Source organism: Psittacula echo, assembly GCF_963264785.1.
Source record: "Psittacula echo genome assembly, chromosome: 1".
In the NCBI taxonomy this organism is placed as follows: Eukaryota; Metazoa; Chordata; class Aves; order Psittaciformes; family Psittacidae; genus Psittacula; species Psittacula echo.
This window is the reverse complement of record NC_137735.1, coordinates 167,514,346-167,536,808: the sequence shown is the minus strand read 5'-3', so window position 1 is coordinate 167,536,808 and position 22,463 is coordinate 167,514,346. Positions and strand designations below refer to the sequence as shown.

The window sequence follows — 22,463 nt, the reverse complement described above, 5'->3', positions numbered from 1 at the left end:
TTCAAACTCTTCAGACTTCCAAACCCTCCCAAATACTGGTCAAACCCCACACACTGCTCTAGCCATCCTGGATCTCATCTCCTCTTCCACCTGTCACATCAGATTTAATGCTAACCTGTCCTATCTCCTCACCCTACCATCATGCCAAGACCTTTTTGCACTGCCAAGCGCTCCACTCCACCTGGAACAAAACAGCTCTCCAGGAGGGTCCTGCAAACTTTCACATTTCAGGAATTCTGCAGTATAGTTCAGACACAAAATGCAGTCTTTTAACCAAAAGGATGCGTGAAGCCCTGTCAGAATGCTCTGCTGTTTATCTGGGTGCTGAGTTCCATTTCCTGCAAGAGCTAAACGGATCGTGGTGCTTGCTGAACCGCTGCAGGATTTGGTAGAGATTTGGTAAGAACAGCCCAGAGAAAGCTGGGATCATCCCAAGGAGGGGGCTTTGCAGTCCCGGAGGCAGGGCAGGCACCTTCACCCCAGCACAGTGGGCTGATGGGCATCTCCACTCATCTGATTGAATCCCATTTTAATTCTGCCCAACTGAAATAAATACTCCTGAAGCTTCCCGATACCCCAGACTGACAGCAGATATCCTTATGGGAACGCTGAGGCAAACAGAAAAGCTATTAGAGAGACAAACGTGCCCGGCAGGGAGGTGATCTCACTTGGATATTGCTCACATTCCCTCTTGGTATAGCAGAACTTCAAGGAGCATTTGTCCTGGCTCCTGCTTCTGGAGGTGCAGAGGGGGCAGCGCGGCACAGGGATGTCCGTGGTGCGGGCGGTCCTCTGCCCTGAGGAAACGTTCTGCTGGAGCAGAACCCTCTCCTGCAGTGGGTGGGTGGTGGAGGGGAGCTGGGTCTGGGCACACACGGGGTCTGTGGTGGGGCTCCATGGACAGGGCACAGACCCAGGGGACTTTGGCACCCACCAGCAGGACACATATCCCAGAGCTGTCAGGCAAGCCCTGGGCGTGAGGCAGGTCTGAGAGCCCACCAGGCACCAGCACCAGCTCAGGAACAGCCTCCTCAGCCCAGGGGCTGCCCCAACCAGGCTTTCTTGCATATGCTTGACTGAGCCCCATACAGAGCCTGACCCTGCCTGGGGCAGTCAAAGCCCTCAAAGGGGGCAGGAGCACACATGGGGGCCCTTCCAGCTGTGTTACCAACAAGCTTTTGGAGCCCACCTTTCTCTTTTAGATGGGAGGGCTGGACCAGACGACTTCCAGATGTCCCTCACAACTTCAATTGCTCTCCAAACCTGTAACCCCCTGGCAAATGTCCCATATTTCCTGAACAAGGTCTCCATCTCCAGTCTGATAACTCCATCTCTGGTCTCCTCACCATGCACCATCACACTCGAGGTACTGGGCACGGTGCTGGCATTTCTGCGAGCAGCACAGAAGGACCGTAAGCAGGCTGGTGACCCCAGGAGCATCCAGAGAAGTGGTGGCTTTTGCACCACCCACCTTCAGGTTCCCCCCCCACCATCTAATTCTGAGGAGCTGCTATAGGGGGGGACCAAGGCTACGGCTGAGATGAGGAGGGGCCTCAGATCAGCAGCTGATGCCAAGATGCAAACAGAGGCACAGAGGAGGGAGTGGAACAAATTGTGGCAATTTCTTCTCAACTCCCTGATGAAGGCAGAACAAATGAAGCAGATCTCACCCTTCCCAAAGCCAGGGAGGGAAAACAAGTCGTCTGAGGCTTTTGATAAATAAATATATTGTGTGACTTAGTACTTGGGGCAAAGATCTCATTCACACTGCTGAGGAATAAAAGGGCTTGGGTGCAGTGAATCAGTTAATACTGTTAAAAGTAATAATACAAAAAAGAGATATTGGGACAAGGCATTTATTTTATTAAACCCCCCAAGGAGAGGTCAAGAATATTAGAAATCAAGTCTCCAGGTTCCAGTTGATGCAATAACCACAGTTTTAGCAATTTCAGAGGAAGGATGTTTGTTCGAGGTAGAAAAGTGCCAAAGCTCATCAGGGTTGGTGCTAGAAAAGGATGTTCTCTGCAATCACCTGCTGAAGAGCACAGAGCTGCCTGCAGCTCTTATGAGAGAATGTGTCTGAGTAGGACTCTGCAGCCAGCCAGGCAGAAGCAAAGCACAACCCCTATTGCAGAGATGCTCATGGGTAGGACCAAAGGAGGAGATATTTCAGTGTAGGGAAAATACTCCCTGTTTCCTCAGCACATGTCCTGTTCTTTAGGCACATGCCAGGAGCAGCCATCAGACAAGATACCAGCCTGTGTCAGCCATCAGACAAGATTCTGAGCCAGTGTCATGTGCTATGCCCCTCTGATGCAGGCTTATGGGGCTTAGGGATGATCACAGAATCACAGAGTGGTTTGAGTTGGAAGGGAGCTTAAAGCTCGTCCAGTTCCAACCCCTGCCACGGGCAGGGACACCTTCCACTGGAGCAGCTTGCTCCAAGCCCCTGTGTCCAACCTGGCCTTGAACACTGCCAGGGCTGGGCCAAGAAAAGACTGCATTTATCCAGAGACCTGCTGGGGAGGATGAGGACACTGCCTGCCCAGCAAGCTCCTGGATGATATTCACAACAATTAATTTTTATAGTGGAGGTGCAGAAAACAGCCATAGAAGCTCTTTTAGCATTTTGATTCCAAGTCTCTGGAAATGTGAAGGCAGAGGTAATACTGGCAGGAACAACCATGAGATGATAAGTGTTTGGCACTTCTTAGGAAGAAAGTGAGAAAGACCAGCAAAATATGAGCAATGCATTTTGAGGCCAAACTCCAGCCGTTCTTGAATCCTGGAGGCAGGGATACATGAAAGGGCAGTCCAGGATGGACAGAGGTGAGCCTCCAGAGGTTAAAATCCCAAAGTATTACATGATGCTATGATGAGGAAGGCAAAGAAAAACAGACTTGAGACCCACCCCAATGTGGGGGGTGCATAAGCAGTGAAGTAAGAAACCATAAGCCAGTCATTAACTTGGAACACACTGCACGGACTGCAGTTCCAGACTGCACTGGAAAACATGAGTGTTTGCTATGGACACATGTGAAGGAAAAGCACAAGCCAAAAGAAGCAAACTTGTGGACAGCACAAGCATGAAAGGAAAAGCCACTACAGACAGAAGCAGGTAAACACAATGACAGCAAGAAGATCCCAGAAATTGCTGGTACTTGTTGGTGCTCCTTTGGCTGACTGAAGAGAGCGAAAGCTTTCCATGGATGGAGCTAGAAAGACCAATATGCTTAGTACTTGTTTGTCTTTAAATCAGAGATCAAGCATGAGATTTCAGAGGCAGAGAGTTAAGATCCTACCTGGAAACCAGGAGCAGAAATTAATTAAGAACATTTGGATGTGCCTGACTACACATTGGGAAGGAAGTTTAAGCACAGATTAAAGCAATCGAAGAACAACTGAGGTCATCTTTGAAGGCTCATGTTATAGAGAGTGCATCTAAAAGGGCGGAAAATAGCAAACGGTCAAACAGGGGGGAGAAGAAGACCTAGGAAACACTGTCATGATGAAAAACAACATCAGACCAAATAACAAGCTGAAGTGTTTGTACCTGCCTGGAAGGAAGCAACACAGCAACAGGCAGAAGGGATTTGTCAAGGGCAGAGGGTGAGAGGAGCAGCCGCACACCTCGGCCTTGGCTGGGCTCCTTCTGGCCCCACACATGCCCTGAGACCACCCAGCCATGGGGCACAGAATGACCTCTGATGCCGCCCCATGGACATGTACCCAGGGGCTGTGCACAGGTCAGCATCTCCTTCAGCAAACCCAACGATGGAGTGGAGAAGATCCCTGCCAAATCTACAGGCACTCCAAAGGGGATGCAAAACACTCCAAAGAACAGGATCCTGATAATCCTGGTACTAAATCTACACAGGAATCATCAACTGCCCAAGGATTCAGATAGGGAAACACTGGTAATGTGGTGGTGTTTGAGGGGTATAAGCTATGAAGACTATCACACACAGAGTGTGAGTCACACATTACATCACAGAGCATGGGGTGAGCAGCTGTCAACTACAGCCTGGGAAACACACAGCCTAACTCCACTGCTCTGCAGAGTGCCTGCTCCAACACCATGCCACAGGGAAGCACTGGGACAGGGAAGCCTAGAGAGGAGCCACAGCAGGAGCTTGGAGAAGATGGGGCTTTGGAAAGGGCAAGGCAATGGGGCTTAACAGCCAGCTGATGAGATGACACCAAGGAAAATGTGGCAAGTGTTCTTCAGCATGTGCAAGACTCCTGTGAAGGGGACGTGAGGGAGCTCTTCGCTGCATCTATGTGGAGCAAACATGGCAAAGCAAACTAGAGGAAGAAACACTCAGAACAGACATTAGAAAACTTCCTAGTGGTGGGGACAGGGAGAGGCAGGAGTGAGGGAAACATTTGGCACGTTCATCACACGGTTCCCAAGAACAGGCAGGGTGAGCACAGTGGAGGTCTGTGGGTTAGACCCTTCCCACTGCTCCTCCCTGCACCTCTGATGCTGCCCAGCAGAACTGGGGGATTCAGAGCCAACTGCATCAGCAACAGCCACCCCCAGGGCTCACTCCCTGCAGTGGGTTATTAGCACCACAGCAGCCAGCCACCAGGCATTTGGGGACACAGTGAGAAAGGCTCACCCAAGCATTGCTGGGGTGGATTAACCTCCAGCATCACTCACATCCTTCACACTAGCCTCCTTGGAATCCTGCCTGCTCCATTTGGGAGGATCTTGACCATGGTCCACCCCTCACTGCAGGAATGGCAATACTCTCAAACACTTCTCAAATACTTCTGAATTCTGTGGGAGTAGAAATTCCATTATGAAAATAAATAGACAATTGTCCTGTTTCCATAGATGCTTTTCACAGCAATAGTGATGACCTGGTGAAGGCCCTCTTGCTGACCTGCTCCTCTGTGCTAGAACTGCACTCATGAATGGGAGAAATAAGGATTCTGACCTTACTCCAGCAACATGGATTGCACATATCAGCTATAGACCATGGTCCATCCCTTGCTGCAGGGATGCACCACAGTCAAGAGCCCCCCAGATGAGACACACAGGGCTCCCAGGAGCCTGGAGTCCACCCTGGGCTTAGACCCCCAGCCCTGCTCCAGGGTCAGACCTGTGCTCCCACAACGGAAGCCCATGGGAGGACTCGGCCACCAGAACCATTGGTGTCTCTGAAGTCAAGGGAGAAACAGAGATGAGGAACATCTCCTGCAGCCAGCAGGGCTGAGCGCCAGCGCTGAGGCTGTAGGATATAGTGCAAGGGGCTGCTGCGCATCACTGCTGGACAAGCCGAGATGCCAGCACTGAGCTTGTGATCATTTACATTCCCTTTGCCTTCTGGAATACATCTGCAAAACAATCAGAGTTTTGCTGGGAACTTTTCCCACAGAAAAGAGTTTTGGGGTAACATTTGCAGACACTACATTTACCTGATATTCTAATAAAAATCTGATCCAGAAGGAATTTTTCTGCACGACTTCTGGAGGAAGGCGTGCAAGAACTCCACATGTTTATGGATGCGATGCCTTGTCACTTAGCACACAGCGAAGGCTTTCTTGTTGGAAAATGAAACATCCCTGGGATGGGAGCCCTCAGTGATAGGGATCACTGCATCGCCCGACACAGCAGCTCTGTCAAATCTACACAGCCACTTTGGGAACAGACTAGGCGGGTGAAAAGGCCAAACAGGAGTGAAAGAAACACCGAGTTACACAAAATGCTGCTGTTAATGAGCTGCTCTGAGCACTGGTGAGCGCACAGCATCATGCTGAACAGCAGCGCTGTGAGCGGGTGATGTGTCGCTTAGAGTGTCACAGAGTCACAGCGTGGGTTGGGTTGGAAGGGACCTTAAAGCTTCTAACCCACTGATGATCACTGCACCCATTGCTGACCACTGCACCACTGCTGACCACTGCACCCACTGCTGATCACTGCACCCACTGCTGACCACTGCACCCACTGCTGACCACTGCACCCACTGCTGACCACTGCACCCACTGCTGACCACTGCGTCCTCTGCTGACCACTGCGTCCTCTGCTGACCACTGCGTCCTCTGCTGACCACTGCGTCCTCTGCTGACCACTGCACCTTTTGCTGACCACTGCACCCTCTGCTGACCACTGCACCTTGCTGCTGACCACTGCACCCACTGCTGATCATGGCACCCAACGCTGACCACTGCACCTTGCTGCTGACCACTGCACCCACTGCTGATCATGGCACCCATTGATGACCACTGCACCTTGCTGCTGACCACTGCACCCAGTTGCCGACCACCGTATCTTGCAGCAGCACTATCGACCCAATATGTACGTCCCCCTCGTGCTGCTGCTCATGGCAGACCCCAAACTCTCCGTGTCTCCAGCCCAGTCATGATCCTATTTTCCCCTCCCTGGGAACTGCCTGGCTGGGAATGGCTCGACCCTTCCCGCTACCCTGCTCCTGGCTGGCCATCAGCTGCTCCAGGTACTTCTGGGAACACTTCCCAAACCTCTGATTACAGAAGCCCACAGTATTCTTTTCAGTCACACCAGCCTCCTAATGCACTGTGCTGTAGCTTCAGCAGGTTCCAAGGAACTGAATTCTGAGCTCACTGCACGGTGTGGAAAACCCACTGGTTTGTACTGGTTAGAGTGTGCTTCCTATTCCTCTCATTGCACGCTCCTCTCTCCTTGTGCCATGACACAGGCAGAGGTTTCCCCTTTCCCTCAGCCAAGAATGTGGCATTTTCAAAGTTTTTAACATCCTTCCTGTATTTCTCTCATTTCTAAGGTAACGATCCCGCTCCTGTGAATGTCTCTTCAGACCACACATTCCTGTTCTCTCATTCCTGACCATGTCCACAGCATCTCCAAACCCTTCAGCTCTTACCGCTCCTGCTAACAGGCAGTGCCCAGGCTGGGCTGCAGCACCCAGAGGTGTCATCACTGATTCTGACTGAGGCATTAGACTGTTTTCTGTATGATCATCCACCATCCATCATACTTTGGTCATCCAAGAGTGCTGTATCCTATGCTCAAGCTGCCACTGAGCAGAGGCCTCTGCTGAGCTCTTTAGAATCATCCTGCAACTTCTCCTGAGTTAAACTATAATTAAGAATCTTTGCAGGTACTTCACTGGGTCACTTTTTTCTCCTCCAGTAGCTATTTTACATTTATCTTCATTATTTTTTATTCACTGACATGTTTCTTTTCTCCAAAATTATTTAGATTGCCTCAAAGGGCCTCTGAGCTGTTCCTGCTCTGGAGCTAATGTAAATAGCTGCCATCTGCAGACTGACTCTTCAATGCTCAAATCCATTTGGACATTAGTGAACACAGCTACAAGCCAGAGCTGGTGCCCATGCTCTGAACTCCTGCTCTGGCCTCACGGCACCAGAGGTTCTCATTAGTCCTCTCTGAGCAGACATCACTTCACATCAGCCACTGTTGTGGTCGGTCTGTACTCTCCACTAACAGCAAAGCCTGACCACAGTTGTCACCAAAGGACCCTCGGCCACAAAGACTCTCCACAGCACCTCAAAGAGCCATGGACTAGTCTGAGTTGGAAAGGACCTTACAACTCACACAGTTCCAACCCCCCACCAGAGGCAGGGATGCCTTCCAGCACACCCAGCACACGAGGGGTTCTGGACTCAAGCACCCAGACGTCAGCTGTCTGAGGGCTGCAGCAGCCATCCCCCTGTATCAAGTGGGTACCCACGCCTGGCTCCCAGCCACAGGCAAGTGCCAGCCGTGGTGAGCAGTGTCAGAGCTGACACTCGCACTGCACATGGCCAGCAACGAATGGGAAGCAGCAGGAGGACACAAAGTCTGCGTCACTCCCAATACCTGTGGTCTACTATAACCACAGAATGCATAGGGAAGGCTCCTGCACTTCTCAGTGGGTCAGGCGAGGGCACCCATCTGCCACTCTGGGGCTGGTGAGTTCAGTAGAGCAATGCCACCACCATGGCCCATTGACAGAATACTGATAACTGCAACCAACGCTGTCACCAGCCAGGTGGGACACCAGCACTAGGTGTTGGCGCATCAGCAATGTGCCACCTCAAAGTGTTGGTTTTCAAGATGCATCACTGTCATAGCAACAACCAGCGCAACGCAGCGTTTATGCACTCACCACTTATCTGAGACACGAGACAAGAGCGAGGGCTGGGAGGAAATCAAGGAACGAACCCCTTGGAGCTTGAGCCAGAGCAACACAGGCAGGGGACATGAGGCTTCTGTGGGTTCCACCAGCTTCCCCGCTCCCCACCCGCTGGCCCACAGTGTCTCTGGTGGGACCCACAGCATACACGGGCCATGGCACAGAGCTGCTTCCCCCTGGCCCCTCACCTGGCCTTGCCACGGCTGCTCCTGCGGAGCGAGGGCACGTCGGCCTCCTTCTCCTCCTGCACGCGCTGCAGGGACGGGGAGCGGCTGTGTGCGCTGCGGACGCTGCCGGAGCTGCCCACGCTGCCGTCCGCCGCTGCTGCCTCCTGCATCTGCGCCAGCAGCTGTGGCGGGAGGCTGCGCAGCGATGGCACCGGCGAGTAGGACGCCCGACTCTCGGCCTTCAGGTTGTTGTCGCTGGCTGAGCGCTGCAGCACACGGGGGGAGGCCAGGCCGCCCGCACCCAGCAGCCGCCGCCGCTTCGTGTAGCTGGGCGTCTCTCTGAAAGGCACTGCAAAAGAGGGAAAAGGGCCATTAGAGACCAAAGCACAGCACAGAGCCCACGCTGCGCCACTATGGTCGGGGTGGAAGATGGCAGCAAGGCAGGAGGGCTGGGAAAGCACGTAGAGCTGGGTGGGAGGGCAGGAATGGCCAGGAGGATGGAGATCTGCCTGCTTCCAGTCCCTCTCCCTGCAGCACCACAAGGAAAGCACGCCAGGAGCACATGGGACAGGCGAGCCCAGCATGGCACATGGGAGAGGTTGGAGGTGGCATCTCAGAAAGCATCAAGGAGCATTGCCAGAGGGGGAAGCAGCAACAGCAATCAGAGAGGGTACAAGGCCACCAGCAGGACCCCTGTGAGCCCAGCTCCATCTCAGCTCAGAGGTGGAGACACGTGCACAGGACATTGACACCAGCAGTCACACCAACCACTGCTTCCTCTGACTGACAAAAGGCCTAAATCACAGGATCAAAGAATCCCAGCCTGGTTTTTGTTGGAAAGGACCTTAAAGCTCCTCCAGCTCCAACCACTGCAGGTTGCTCCAAGCCCCTGTGTCCAACCTGGCCTTGAACACTGCCAGGGATGGAGCAGCCACAGCTTCTCTGGGCACCCTGGGCCAGTGTCCCACCACCCTCACAGGAAGGAAAAGAATCTGCAGCTCCAGGCATGTGCCAGGAGCAAGCCTAGAGCATACAGTGCCCTAAATAAACCACCAGCTACTCCCGGCCCTCACTGATGCCCACCCAACCCGTGGAAGCGTGTGGAAGAAATGGGCCTCATGAAGGCACCTGAGGATGCAAACTCCTGCCTCAGGCTGAAGCTCTCCAGAGGGAGAAGGAGTGGACATAGGAAGCGCAAGGTGGTTGGAAGGGTGAAGGGCTGTGGAGCTGCAGCACCACAGACCTCAGGTCAGGAAGAACGTATGTTCCTAGATTTTAATGAACCCATTTCCATCCTGAAGCTTAGGATGCTTCAGTTTGCTGACGGGTGGCAGTGTCCAGCAGGAGCTTAAGTCAACAACATTCATCCATTTCTGGTGCAAACGTAGTGGCAAAAGCAAGGGGACAGGTAGAGCACACAGAGGTCTCCTGTGCTGCTCAAAGGCATGTTCAGACGTGGCATGATCCTGCTAAAGGGGACCCCAGAACCATCCATATTCAGGACTCCCCAGCTTCAACCTCCCAAGGCCATGTAATCCCACAACAATCTGAACAAAGGCACATGAGCCCTGGACACGTGGCCACCACCAAGGGGTTGCAGAGGATGGGAGCAGCCAGGGCTCTGGGCAGGACGCTGCCCCACATTGAACAAGGCCTTAACCGGAGTCAGCCTTGGCTGAACACCCTGAAGGCACTTCCCAGCTGTGCTGTGCGGAGCACTCGGAATATTTTAGGTTCAAAGTACAAGAACTCCAGGCTCCCGTAAACCTCTCCATTGCCATGGCAAAGCAATGAGCTTGGTCTCTGATGAGTTTCAACCACGTGGTGGGGGAGTTTCTGCCGCAGCAGCCACACTCCTGTGGCTCAGCCCCATTGCCCAGCATGGTGCTGCTAGCGCCCGTGTCCAGGCTGCTCACTGGGACAACAGGCTGAAATCATGGAATCATGGAATGGTTTGGATTGAAGGGACCTTAAAGCTCATCCAGCTCCAACCCCTGCCATGGGCAGGGACACCTTCCACTAGAGCAGCTTGCTCCAAGCCCCTGTGTCCAACCTGGCCTTGAACACTGCCAGGGATGGGGCAGCCACAGCTTCTCTGGGCACCCTGGGCCAGCGCCTCAGCACCCTCACAGGGAAGAGCTTCTGCCTAAGAGCTCATCTCAGTCTCCCCTCTGGCAGGTTAAAGCCATTCCCCTTGGTTGTCCCTATAGGCCCTTGTCCAAAGCCCCTCTCCAGGTTTCCTGCAGCCCCTTTAGGCACTGGAGCTGCTCTAAGGTCTCCCCTTCAGGAGCCTTCTCTTCTCCAGGCTGATCCAGCCCAGCTCTCTCAGCCTGGTCACCCAATGGCCACAGGCAAGGAGGGATGTTGAATGGAAACAAGCAAAGTGTGGGCTATGGATGTGATGCAGTCCCTGGGGTAAAACATGATGATGTACCAATGCAACACATTGGAAAGGAAGCCATGGTCAGGCCAGCTACAACAAGCAATGCTGAACAGGTTTGGTTGCCAAGGACAGCTGATCTGAGCTCATGTGTCACCCAGACATAGGATGGATCTCCAGGAGACATTTAATTTCATACTGTATCACTTCTCATAGAAAACCACTTTAAAAGACCAGAGCAGCAAATATTAAATGGATGCATGTCATGGTACTGGCAGAGTTAAACATTATTAGAAATTGTAAATAGGCACTGGAAACAGAAGGAAACTTTTCCCAGGCTCAAAGTGCTGTTCTCAAACCAAGCCAAGCCAGTCACCAAAAGCTGTTCTTGGAAAAAAGTACAGAATTACTTTAAGTCCAAGTGCCAGACGCTGCCCAGTGATACAAGCACTTCAGTCAGTGCCTGGGCACTTTCCAAACCAAAGGGCAAGGCACGTACTGGTTAAGTGAGTACATCCATGGTGCTTCCAGGGATCAGCACCACTGGTGAAACCAGGGGATCACCATCCGAGAAAGGCCTTGTGCTCACAGCATCAGTCAACCAAACAGAGCTCAGAGCCCTCCTGCCAGAACGGAGTCAGTCTGAGCCCGTTGCACCTGAGCTGGGGACCAGGAACACCCAGTCACTGATGCTGCACCAGCTGGCAGTGCAGCAGCTGCAGAAAGGCCAAGGTTGGACCCCACCACATCAGTTAAACAGGAAGTATTCAGCCAGAAAAACTCCAGAGCTAGAAAAATCTGCCTGGACCTTCCTCCCCTGCCCTGCAAGAGGCCAGAGCAGCAGCCAGCCCTGTGCAGATCACTGATCACCCATGCTCCACACCAGCTGCTCTGCACAGCCCATGCTGGGCTCCTCTGTACACATCCATTACTATGAGGAGGCAAAAGAGGCCACTCAGAGCAGCAGAAATACAGCCAGATCCACGCTGAGGCACCAGCCCAGTTCACGTGTCACTGGGCTCAGCATCACTGGTCTTCAACAAAACCAAGAGAGAAAGAAACATAAACCCAAGAGTGCAATGGTGATAAACCCCAGAGAGCAGGAGCTGCCTTGGGCTTGCTTTAGTGTGCTTTATCAGTTAATTATTAGTTTCTTGATGTTAACTGCTTAGGAAAAAAACATTGTAACTGTATGTTGGACTGATCAGATGCAAACTTACAGTAAAATCACCCTCCTGGGGAACTGCTCTTACCGAGTTGACAAAAGAAAAGGAAGCTGCACACCAGGGAGGGATCCTGGTGGTCCTTGCTAGGTTTCCTCTGCTCCTGGTTGTCTCAGCCTAACAGTCCTGCCCCAGTCCCTGCTCTCCCCAGTGCAACCAGCATAGGTCTTACACCAGGAAGATGTCGAGTGGGTGCAGGGCAGGTTGGGAGGGGGAAGCTCATAGAATCATAGAATGGTTTGGGTTGGAAAGGACCTTAAGAGCATCCAGTTCCCTGGATGAGCCAACCCCCCTGCTCAGCACAGTTCATGGTGAGACAGTCACTGCAAGCAGTGACTACTGAGCAGTGAGACACAAACATGCTGCTAAAGGACTCACTAGTAATGGAAAGGTACTTCATAACTCTTGACACAGGCCAGGGCACGTGCTTTAGTGTAGCCTGTCAAATAAAACTCCTGGTCACCCATTTCCACACTCTCCACAAGAGCAGCCATCACCTATTACTTTCAAAGTGCTCCTTCCCAACACCAAAATCATAGCATCTAGCTTAGGAACAAAGGAAAACACAATCTCTGCCTCCAATTCACACCAGAGAGGAAGAGCAGAGGGGCTGGAAGAAAACAAGCCCAGAACCACTCTGCTCATCACTAACCCATCTACCATAAGATCAAGTGTAACAGTCCCTGAAGCATAACACAGCATTTACAGAAGGTGTCCAGGTCACACACAGGTTGCAAAGCCAAAGCTTCCAGAGCATTTAGCTCCAGAAGCATATGAAGAGGACAGTGTTACAGCTGCAAAGGAGGTCTCTTGACAGACAGGACACACCTGCATTATCTGTGCAGTTGCAGTTTGACCCCGGTGCACAGTAACTGTATGTGAGGTGAGACCCAGCCAGCCCATTTCATCTGCCACTGTGGGATTACAGTCACAGGAGTCCCAGCACTGACAGGGCTGTGTTCCAGTGCTCGCAGCAGCACAGACCTCCAGATGATACACATTTAGACTGCAGAGTTCCCTGGGCTCTCAGGTGTCCAAGCATCGTGCACTCATGTCTCCTGACCCAAAGAGCTGCAGCCAAGGACCCAAGGTGTCTACCCCAGCATGTAGAGGAGAGCTTGGGAGCCTCAGAGCAGAACAGGGGTGATGGAAACTTCATCTGCCCCAACTCAGTGCTTGGCTTCTGGCACCTGGACCAACTTGGGGCCCATTTCAAGGCTACTGTATAGCCAGGAAGACAACTGGACCAACATCAGATGTTTCTACACAGAAGTTAGAGAGCTACAAATGACAGCAGACACCCAGGAAAGCCTGGCTTTTCCCAGGAACACTGAATGAGAGAGCTTCAGAAGGAAGCTACTGCTCATAAGCAACATGGGACTTGTCTCTCCCGATGCCCAGAGCTTTTCATCTAAGCTTTATAAAGCTTTTATAAGCTTCATAAAGCCCTCATCTAAGCACAGACTTAGGTCCAGCAAGTCTGGAAGCTCTGCCATGCAGGCTGGGTCTTTCTGGACAGCAGTTAGATATACTCAGAAATACAACCATGTTATCAGCTGTGCTACACAACAAGGTGGAGACAGCAAAGGAGGAGATTGTCTGTGCCATAGCCAGATAGCAGAAAGGACAGCAGAGGTACCCACACTGCATGGGATGTGGGCTGCAGGAAATCCGTACTGCAGATCATGAAGCAAAAGAGGAACTGGTGGAGGCAATTTGATGCTGAAGGGTGCTATGGGGGCACTTCTTTGCATGAGAAAGTCCAGCAGGTCAGCACTTGGTCACAAGGACAGCAAAGGCTCCAGGAGCACATCTAGGGGCTACAGGAGACACAAAACCAAGGCCACCAGGTACACAAGGCCAGGATGTGGGCAAAGGACACCCACAGCCTGCACTGCCAGCAGAGGCTGGCCCAGTGCTGGAGCCCTCCAGGCATCCTCTTAATGCTGTTTAAACTGTCCTTTGCTGGAAGGGGCAAGCAAGGGACCAACATCCCAATGTATGACTCGCTGGTTACTCCTCTCCTGGTGGGAGCAGCACGTGTACAACAGCAAAGACCTGGGGAAACCCACTGCTATTCTGAGGGAGGTGAGTGAAAGACAATAGCTTCCTACTGGGGCTGGAAGCACTGAATTAGAGTCACAGAATCAACCAGGGTGAAAAAGAGCTTCAAGCTCATCAGTTCCCCAGCACTGCCAAGGCCACCACTAACCCATGGCACTGAGGCCTCGTCTCCACAGTGTGTGAACACTCGCAGGGACGGTGCCTGCAGCCCTGCCCTGGGCATCCTGTTCCAATGCCTGAGCACCCTCTGGGGCAGGAATTGTTCCTCAGCTCCATCTAAACCTGCCCTGGTGCAGCTTGAGGCCGGTTCCTCTTGTCCCATCCCTTGTTCCTTGGGAGCAGAGCCCAGCCCCTCCTGGCTCCATCCTCCTCTCAGGCACTTGTAGGGAGCGATCAGGTCCCTCCTGAGCCTTCTCTTCTCCAGACTGAACCCCCCAGGTTCCTCAGCCCTTCCCCATCACACTTGGGCTCCAGGCCCTGCACCAGCTCCATTGCCCTTCTCTGGCCCCGCTCCAGCACCTCAATGTCTCTCTTGTAGTGAGGGGCTCAGAACGGAGCACAGGATTTGAGGTGCAGCCTCACCAGTGCCCAGTGCAAGGGGAAGTTCTATGAATTTCCTGGCGACACCAGTTTGTACTGGGCAGAGTGATCTGCTCTGGGCTGGCAGGTGAACTCCTCTCTGGGAGGCTCAGGCTGCTCCAGCATTCTGAGACCTTCCAATGACAGTGTGAATCCCAAGCCACGCTTCAGCCTGTGGCTGCACAACCAGCTCCTCATTGCTCTGCAACCTGCCTCAAAGTCACAGTAATAGCAGTAATAATGATGAATGCTGTGCCTGAGCTCCAGCCACCAGGTGCCAGAATCAGGACAGGTTTGGGCTGCTGCAGCAGCCAATTCTGACCAAGGTTTCCTCTTCCCATCCCCCAGATGCACCATCCCCAGTGGGGAAGGGAGGGAGAACAATAACGAAACAACTTTGTGCTGTTACCCCATCGGCTTTGCAGGCTCTTTCTGCACCTTCTCCAGAGTTTAATCAAAGTGTGTTTACTGCCTTTCTCACAGCAAAATGAATTACTGCTGTTTCCATGACAGCGCTGCTCGGAGGAGCATCGCCGTGCCCCAGCCAGCCCGGCTCAGCCAGCGCTCCCACGGCTGTCTTCTGGCCTCCCGGAGGGACAACATGTGGATCTCAGTGCCAGAACACCACTCAGGTGTGGCAGGAGCAGGACCCAGCTCAGGCTCCCCAAGGACATCCCAGCATCACTGCACTGAACAGGCAGGCAGAACCGGAAGCATGGTCCAAACACCCCCAAGCTGCTGCCTAATGAACTGAAGTGTAATCAACACTTGGAGGTTATTTAGATGTGCTGGTTCGATGTTAAATATTCATGTGAAAGAGCCAAAGCTGGCAGAGTGCAAATGTCTGCACAGCTCCAGGCTGAGAGGCCACATTTACATTTTAATAGTGGAAAATTACAAAGCAAACTGGAGAAGGTGCAGAGCTTCTCCCCTCACGCGGTGCATCATCCCAGGTCGCTAGCCCTTGTCCAAGAGGCTACTCCAAGATACCTCCTAGCTATCCTTTTTGAGGGTGCTGAGGCGCTGGCCCAGGGTGCCCAGAGAAGCTGTGGCTGCCCCATCCCTGGCAGTGTTCAAGGCCAGGTTGGACACAGGGGCTTGGAGCAAGCTGCTCCAGTGGAAGGTGTCCCTGCCTGTGGCAGGGGTTGGAGCTGAATGAGCTTTAAGGTCCCTTCCAACACAAACCAGTCTGGGATTCTGTGATTCTATGAAAAGTACCATGATGAGGCAGACCAGAACCTCTCAGCCCCAAAACCAGAGCTGCCCCTCCTCACTCCACCTGAACATAGCTCTCCCATCTTCCTGCTCAGCACCAGTCCTTCACAGCTGGAAACACATTTTACTCTGCATTTGTAAAATTTCAACTGAAACCTAAAATACATGTGAGTTAAGCTCACTAGTTTTCCCCTTCAAGCACTCCTGACATGTGCTGGCAATTCACCTGTGAGTGATACTATGACAGGAGATGTTCAGCCTTTCTCTTCAGATGAAATCCATCACCCTGGTACATCTCAGCACTGGACAGTTTTGTTGGCAGGAGTCTGGTGCATTTTTCATTCCTGTGTTTCACCTTGTCACAGGCAGCACACGAGATCCTGCTCACACTGTCAGGCTCTTGCTAAATCCCCCAGAAGAAACCCTTAACTGCTCAGATTTACAGGTGGGACAACAAAAACAGGAAATTAGAACAATCCAAAGAGGGTTTCTGGCCTGTCTTTGGAACTAATCCCCACACCCCTCTGTACTGGCAAAAACTGCACCCAAGACCAAGCTGGAGCATTTAACACTCCCCCCAGCCCCATGGGCAGCACTAGCGCCTGCTCACTGGTGTACAGCAAACCAGCAGGTTGAAAGCTGCTGCAGCAAAGTTCAAAAGAATTTGCAATGCAGCTTGTGGAGTCATGGCCTATATTGCTGATACTCCTGCCACAGCTCCAGGGATGGGGAGGCAGCTTTGGAAAGGGCAGTGGATGATTCCGAACCCCGCAGAGAGCTCAGCTCCATTCACTTCTGGGGAAAGCTGGGAAAAATGGAACTAGGACACTTACCAGTTAATGAAAAGGAATGAGAATATAATTGATACCAGCCAGGGTGGCCTCAACAGCTCACATCTTGGTGACAAAGGTACCTGCTGACATCATAAGCCTGGTGAAACTGCTGCCCCTGGGATGTTCTGGTTACGTGCTGCTACTGGACAAGTCATCAGAGCACATTTTAGCAGATACAATGATGAATTGTTAATGGCAAATAACAGAGGGGACAACGTCCAGTATTAGCCAGTCCATCAGTTCCTGGTACAGTCATATCCATATTTTTTACTTTATCAATGTCGTAGAAAAATACAGATCATGAGCCACAAAAGTACCAGTGAAGTAGTGACTGGTGCAGTGACACTGGCCAAATGTCTTTGGTCAAAATGGGCAGATTTAGATTGGACATAAGTAAGAAATATTTTGTGAGTAAGGCAGTGAGGCGCTGGCACAGGGTGCCCAGAGAAGCTGTGGCTGCCCCATCCCTGGCAGTGTTCAAGGCCAGGTTGGACACAGGGGCTTGGAGCAAGCTGCTCTAGTGGAAGGTGTCCCTGCCCATGGCAGGGGTGGGAACTGGATGAGCTTTAAGGTCCTTTCAACCCAAGCCACTCTGGGATTCTATGACATATAAGAAAGGGTATCAACACAACAAAATCTCAGGCATTTGTTAAGGCAGGATCATCTCAACATGCTTCAGCACAGCCTGATGCAAGGTGAAGCATGTGGGAAACACGAATGGAGTTGCACCACATAGGGCTGTTCCTTGAAAAGTAGCGAGATCGAAACAAGCGCAAGAGTCCTGACACAAACCACATGAGGAGAGTCTCCAGGACCAATGCAGTGAGCAAACAACCAGCTGGTGGGTCAGCCCCTGAAGGTGGCAGTGTCATCTGTTCACCCCTAATCTTATTATAAAAAAATGCATCTAAATTGAGTCTACACTTCTAAAAATACTGCTAAACCCCAGAAAGTGTTCAAAATTAAGCCCTGCAATGGTTCAGAATCTGGTCAACCTGATCTGTATTAAGCAAATACTGAAAGAGAAGCTATTCTGCACTCTGGTTTACCAAGGTGACAGAGTCACAGTCACATTTGTATCCTGGGAAAGATTTCTTGTCCAGAAAGTTTCTGCACTATGTCTGAGCAACAGCACGAGGTGCAGGCACCGCTTTTCTTCAGAGAGGGGAAACCACAGTGTGAGGAGCTGCTGGTCTCAATTGCTCAAGCTGGTTGAGGCTACTCAGCCCAGATTTTAACTGTTTCCAAACAACTCCTGCCTTCAAATGCAATCCAGCTCACTCTTCCCAGCCAGGGGTGATTTCTGCAGAGTATCTGTGCTCTGTGACCATCCTGTGACTTGCACTGTGGAACATCCCTAGTCTGGATGACTGAACTTGTGCCAAGAAGAGCATGAAACTTGTCCCTCTTCTGCTGCAACTAAGACCAGGATCTGACAGGACCCAGGGGCTGCTCCACTTGTCCCATGATATTTTACTGCATTTTCTGCAGAGAACCAGATCAGACTCGTAGGAGCTGCTCAGCCCAACCTCACAGACCTTAATGTTCTGCCTGACAATAGTGAGCAAAAAGCTCTCATTTTAGAAGGCACACAAAAAAGGAGGGCACTGCCAGCTCACAGGTTTCTAAGTATCCTCATAAATAGAATATGCTAAGAGCATCCACATTTGTTACACATTCCAGGAAACTGGACTCAAATAGACAAAAAGAAATCAAGCTTTCCATTACACAATACCACATTCAAGGCTCCATACAAAGATTTGCAACATCTATCTCATTTAGCACATTCCAAATATGTCTCCAAGAGGGGATCAAGGGGAAAGGTTTGAAAGAAGAAGAAATGTCACAGCCTCTACTTGTGCTTGTCACACACTTCTGTCTGAGCTTTCCTACAGCACAGCTACAAGTAAAAGTTCCCTCTGAGCCTGGCACTAGTTAAAACACTGTTCACACACAGGATATCATAACAAAATCATAGAACAGAAGCAGACATCCTTGTGCCACTGTAGAAATCCCCACCTCAAAAAAGACATTGTAGAGACAGAAGAGGTCAGACCAGAGCAACAGGGATGGTCAAAGATCTGAAATGGCGTTGTGTTTCATCAATGGTGACCATTATGAACAAGTTATTGAATCTTAGCGACAAGTGATATGAAGTCATAGTGTCCTAAGGAAGCAAAACACTGTCTTTTAAATCCTTTGGGGTGGATTTCTCCTCTCTGTATAGGGGAGAACTTGAAGAACCAGCAGCATTGGAAGATGTAAGATGTTTACCACGCTGGGCAATCCCAGACTGAGCTTCCATAGACAGTTTCTGACAGCTTCACAGCACATGGACATACCTGGGATGGGCTTCAGATAAAGAGGGCACTCAAGGACAAGGAGACACTGATCTTGGGTTGGCTCCAGGACACCCTCATTAATGAGAAATAACTTATTCTTTGCTTTGAGCTATAAAATGTCATAAAGCTGAGATTGCTCAGCAACAACTGACAATTAAATGCCCAAAGTCTCCTGTAACCTACCTAGTACATCATGCTCTTTAATAAGCTGGTGTCAGCTCACACAAAGAAGGGTCTAGGGAATGAGGCCATGTGCATCTGGGATGGACACCTCACGAGGAGTTGGGCAACTAGCTTGTTTTCTGAGCTTTGCTATGTCCAATCCATATTTCTATGCCTAAATACCTTGAAAGAAATTCACCCAAAGCAGGAGAGAGAAGGGTCCTACCAGAGGCACTGCCTGTACAGAGCTCACGTACACCAGGCCTGTGGGGTCTCAAGCAGATGTGAGCCAAGAGACCAACACATCCCAAAAGTAAGGACCACCACAGGGTCACTGAGGGGTGGGGGTTACTCCCCACCCCTGCCAGCACACATAAGGAAAACATGTGTTGTTATGGAGCACTTCACTTCTGCAAACAAAAGCCAGTGATCGCATCCAGAGCTGCAGATGCTCATCCTCCAACAAAAAGGTGTCCTGTATCATGTGGGGTAACTGTTTGAAGCTCCTTATGACTGATAATGAATTAATTCCTTTGACTTGAAGCTGGTGGTTGCTTAGTGACCATGAATCATGACCTGACTATATTACAAGGGGAAGACAGCCCCAACCACTCTTACGTACACGTAGTTCTTAAGGCCGATTTCTCAGTGTGGGACTACTGTTATATTGCTCCTCCAGAGCAACTTTCATGTAGGGAGAGAAAATATGAATGAAAATCAGGAGGTTGTAAAACATTTGCAAACAAATGAAAGTTATAACCCCACAATTAAGAAGTCAGGTAGAACCCCCGTTTGGACTAGAGGAGCAGAATGAAGACATCAGTGGGTGCTGCAGAATGTATTTATTCTGTGATTGTGGAAAAGAATTGAAATCAATGTGAAGTTACAATGCACTCAAGGGGAGCTCAAGCAGTAAAGAGAAACAAGTGCTTTGCAGAATGTAAGGAACAACAAAAAAAGCTTTTGGGTTGCTCTGTGGATGCAGAAGTGTTTCTAGAAGAAGCAGGAAGAGGCATTTGTGTCAGGATAACAAAGCAGAGGCAGCCACTGAGGCAGCCACTAATTCTCTGACACAAATACATTAAAACTTGCAGGCTAAGAGAACTTGCCCAAAAGATGGCTCATGAAAATCACTGAGGTGCTGGCACAGCACCCAGCTGATAAAAACCATGTGCAATTACCACCACTGCAAATGTTGTGGTGAAACCGGGTCCTGTGGTGCACACCTGACCTTACTGAGTCACACATCTCACTGATAAATGTTGACATGGATTTAAGACCTGACCACCACTGGAACAAGCAAATGTCCATGCCAGGAGGCCCCAAGGTTCAGACACTGGCCTGGTTGCACTGTTTGGTACTGGCCAGCTCCCGGTGTTCTCATTCAGCACACAGCCCTTTTCCAGTGCCTTTGCCAAGGGCTGTGTTGGGAGCCAGACACCCAGCTCAGGATCACCTTGGAGCAAGCTCTTCTTTCACAGCCCATGCAAACCACTGCAGATTCCTAGAGCAGGGAGCAGGTGGCCTGGGAACATCAAGGCATCACCAGTAAATGCGCTCAACCAAGATCATTTCCAAATGTGCTGGAGTGTTTGGAGCCAAGGCTCTGCAGCCACATGCAAGGAGACCCTCCTGCTGCTTTGGGAAATGATATGGGCTTCCTTCCCTGCTCCTAAGAAACCATTCCCATATGAGCAACAGCAGACTGACCAACAAGCATATCCACCAGGATATGCCACAGAGAGTCTGTTGGTAGCACTGAGAAGTCATCAGCATACAACCTCTCAGGTCCAACCAAGACAGTAAAGTGCAGCAGTTGCTATTCATGGCACTCTTTGTCTGCAGAGCTGTAAAACATGAGAACAAGGAAACAAAGAGAAGCAATGGACCAGCCCTGTTGCGAACTGAGTTAGCTGGATTCCTTTGGCTAAGCTATTTTGACTGGGTGGTCTTGCTTAGCATGGGTAGCTGCTGAGCATGGGAAGCTGAAGTTACCACCTTGTGGCTAAGGCTTCAGCAACCCCCACCCAGATAAGGGTGAAATTTATTTCCAACTTGTGCTTAGGCTCAGGCCTAAACCAAGGCCTTGAGACCAGTTGCATTCATTAGCAAGGAGCAACAAACCACAGAGATAAGAAAAAATGTAAAGCAGCCTCAACAAAAGGACCCAGTGATGGGAAATAACCCAATGATGGATGAGGAGACCACCGACCAACATTCACCATTGGACCAAGAGGTGCATTCAAGGCACTGAACAGTGTGTGATAGTCAGGGGCAGGGGACTTGAGGATATAAAAGCCCAGCTCAAGATGCTCCTATTCCTGGACCACTCAATTATTAAGTTATTTTCTAAGAACTGAACTTCTGAGGCTGTGCTGTGGGAAACCTGGAGCAAGAACATTCTTTAACAGCCCAGTTCCAGTCTCCACACATTTTCTACTTGTAAGAACATGCTCTCCCCCCCCATATTTGCAGCCTGCAACTCCAATTCTGGACTCCAGTGCTGGCGTCTGGGATGAAATACACAGCACTGACTGAAGGGATGAAGACCTGAGCACAGAGAACCACAGCAAAGACCACATGGGAAGTCCTGCAGCCCTGTGGGCTGTGAAGAATTGTCACTGTCCCCCTCCGCATCCACACTGGGCATTGCACTTCAAACTGCATTGGCCCTGGCTGGACCCATGGACTCAGTGGCTGCCTGTCAGCAGATGGAGCACATCGGGTGTTCTTCTGGAACACAGTTTCTGGGTTATTTTCACCTGAAAAATTCAGTTCCCACCCTCTAGCGTTGCTCTACATTGCACAACAAAGCACAGCAGGCAGGGACAGTCAGCTCCACCACAGAAGAGTGCTCTGGATCCAGACAGAAATACATAAACGCTCCAGGAGCCTGGAAGTACAGCTGCGTGCTAAGGGCTGTCCTGCAGAATGGAGCAAAAGCTACTGCAAACCATCCTTCCAAATCAGCCTAAACACAGCGGGTCCTCTCAAATGGTTCTGATGGTGGGGGCCATCAATTCTTGTCTCACAGACAGACAAGTGCAGCCTGACACTGGAAACTTGAGAAGATTCATAGAATCCCAGATTGGTTTGTGTTGGAAGGGACCTTAAAGCTCATCTAGTTCCACCCCCCTGCCACAGGCAGGGACACCTTCCACTGGAGCAGCTTGCTCCAAGCCCCTGTGTCCAACCTGGCCTTGAACACTGCCAGGGATGGGGCAGCCACAGCTTCTCTGGGCACCCTGGGCCAGCGCCTCAGCACCCTCACAGGGAAGAGCTTCTGCCTAAGAGCTCATCTCAGTCTCCCCTCTGGCAGGTTAAAGCCATTCCCCTTGGCCTGTCCCTACAGGCCCT

At 51.1% G+C, this 22,463-nt stretch overlaps 1 protein-coding gene across 1 annotated transcript in view; it reads right to left on the bottom strand.

Annotated features, from left to right (window-relative positions):
* SHANK3 (SH3 and multiple ankyrin repeat domains 3) overlaps positions 1 to 22,463 on the bottom strand; it is a gene marked incomplete at both ends in the record, with an annotated part of 299,554 nt that overhangs the window by 204,636 nt on the left and 72,455 nt on the right. Inside the window, one exon of the mRNA XM_080626849.1 lies at positions 8,330 to 8,657. Within this exon, the coding sequence (XP_080482975.1) occupies positions 8,330 to 8,657 (328 nt within the window). The remainder of the gene's footprint in view (positions 1 to 8,329; positions 8,658 to 22,463) is intronic.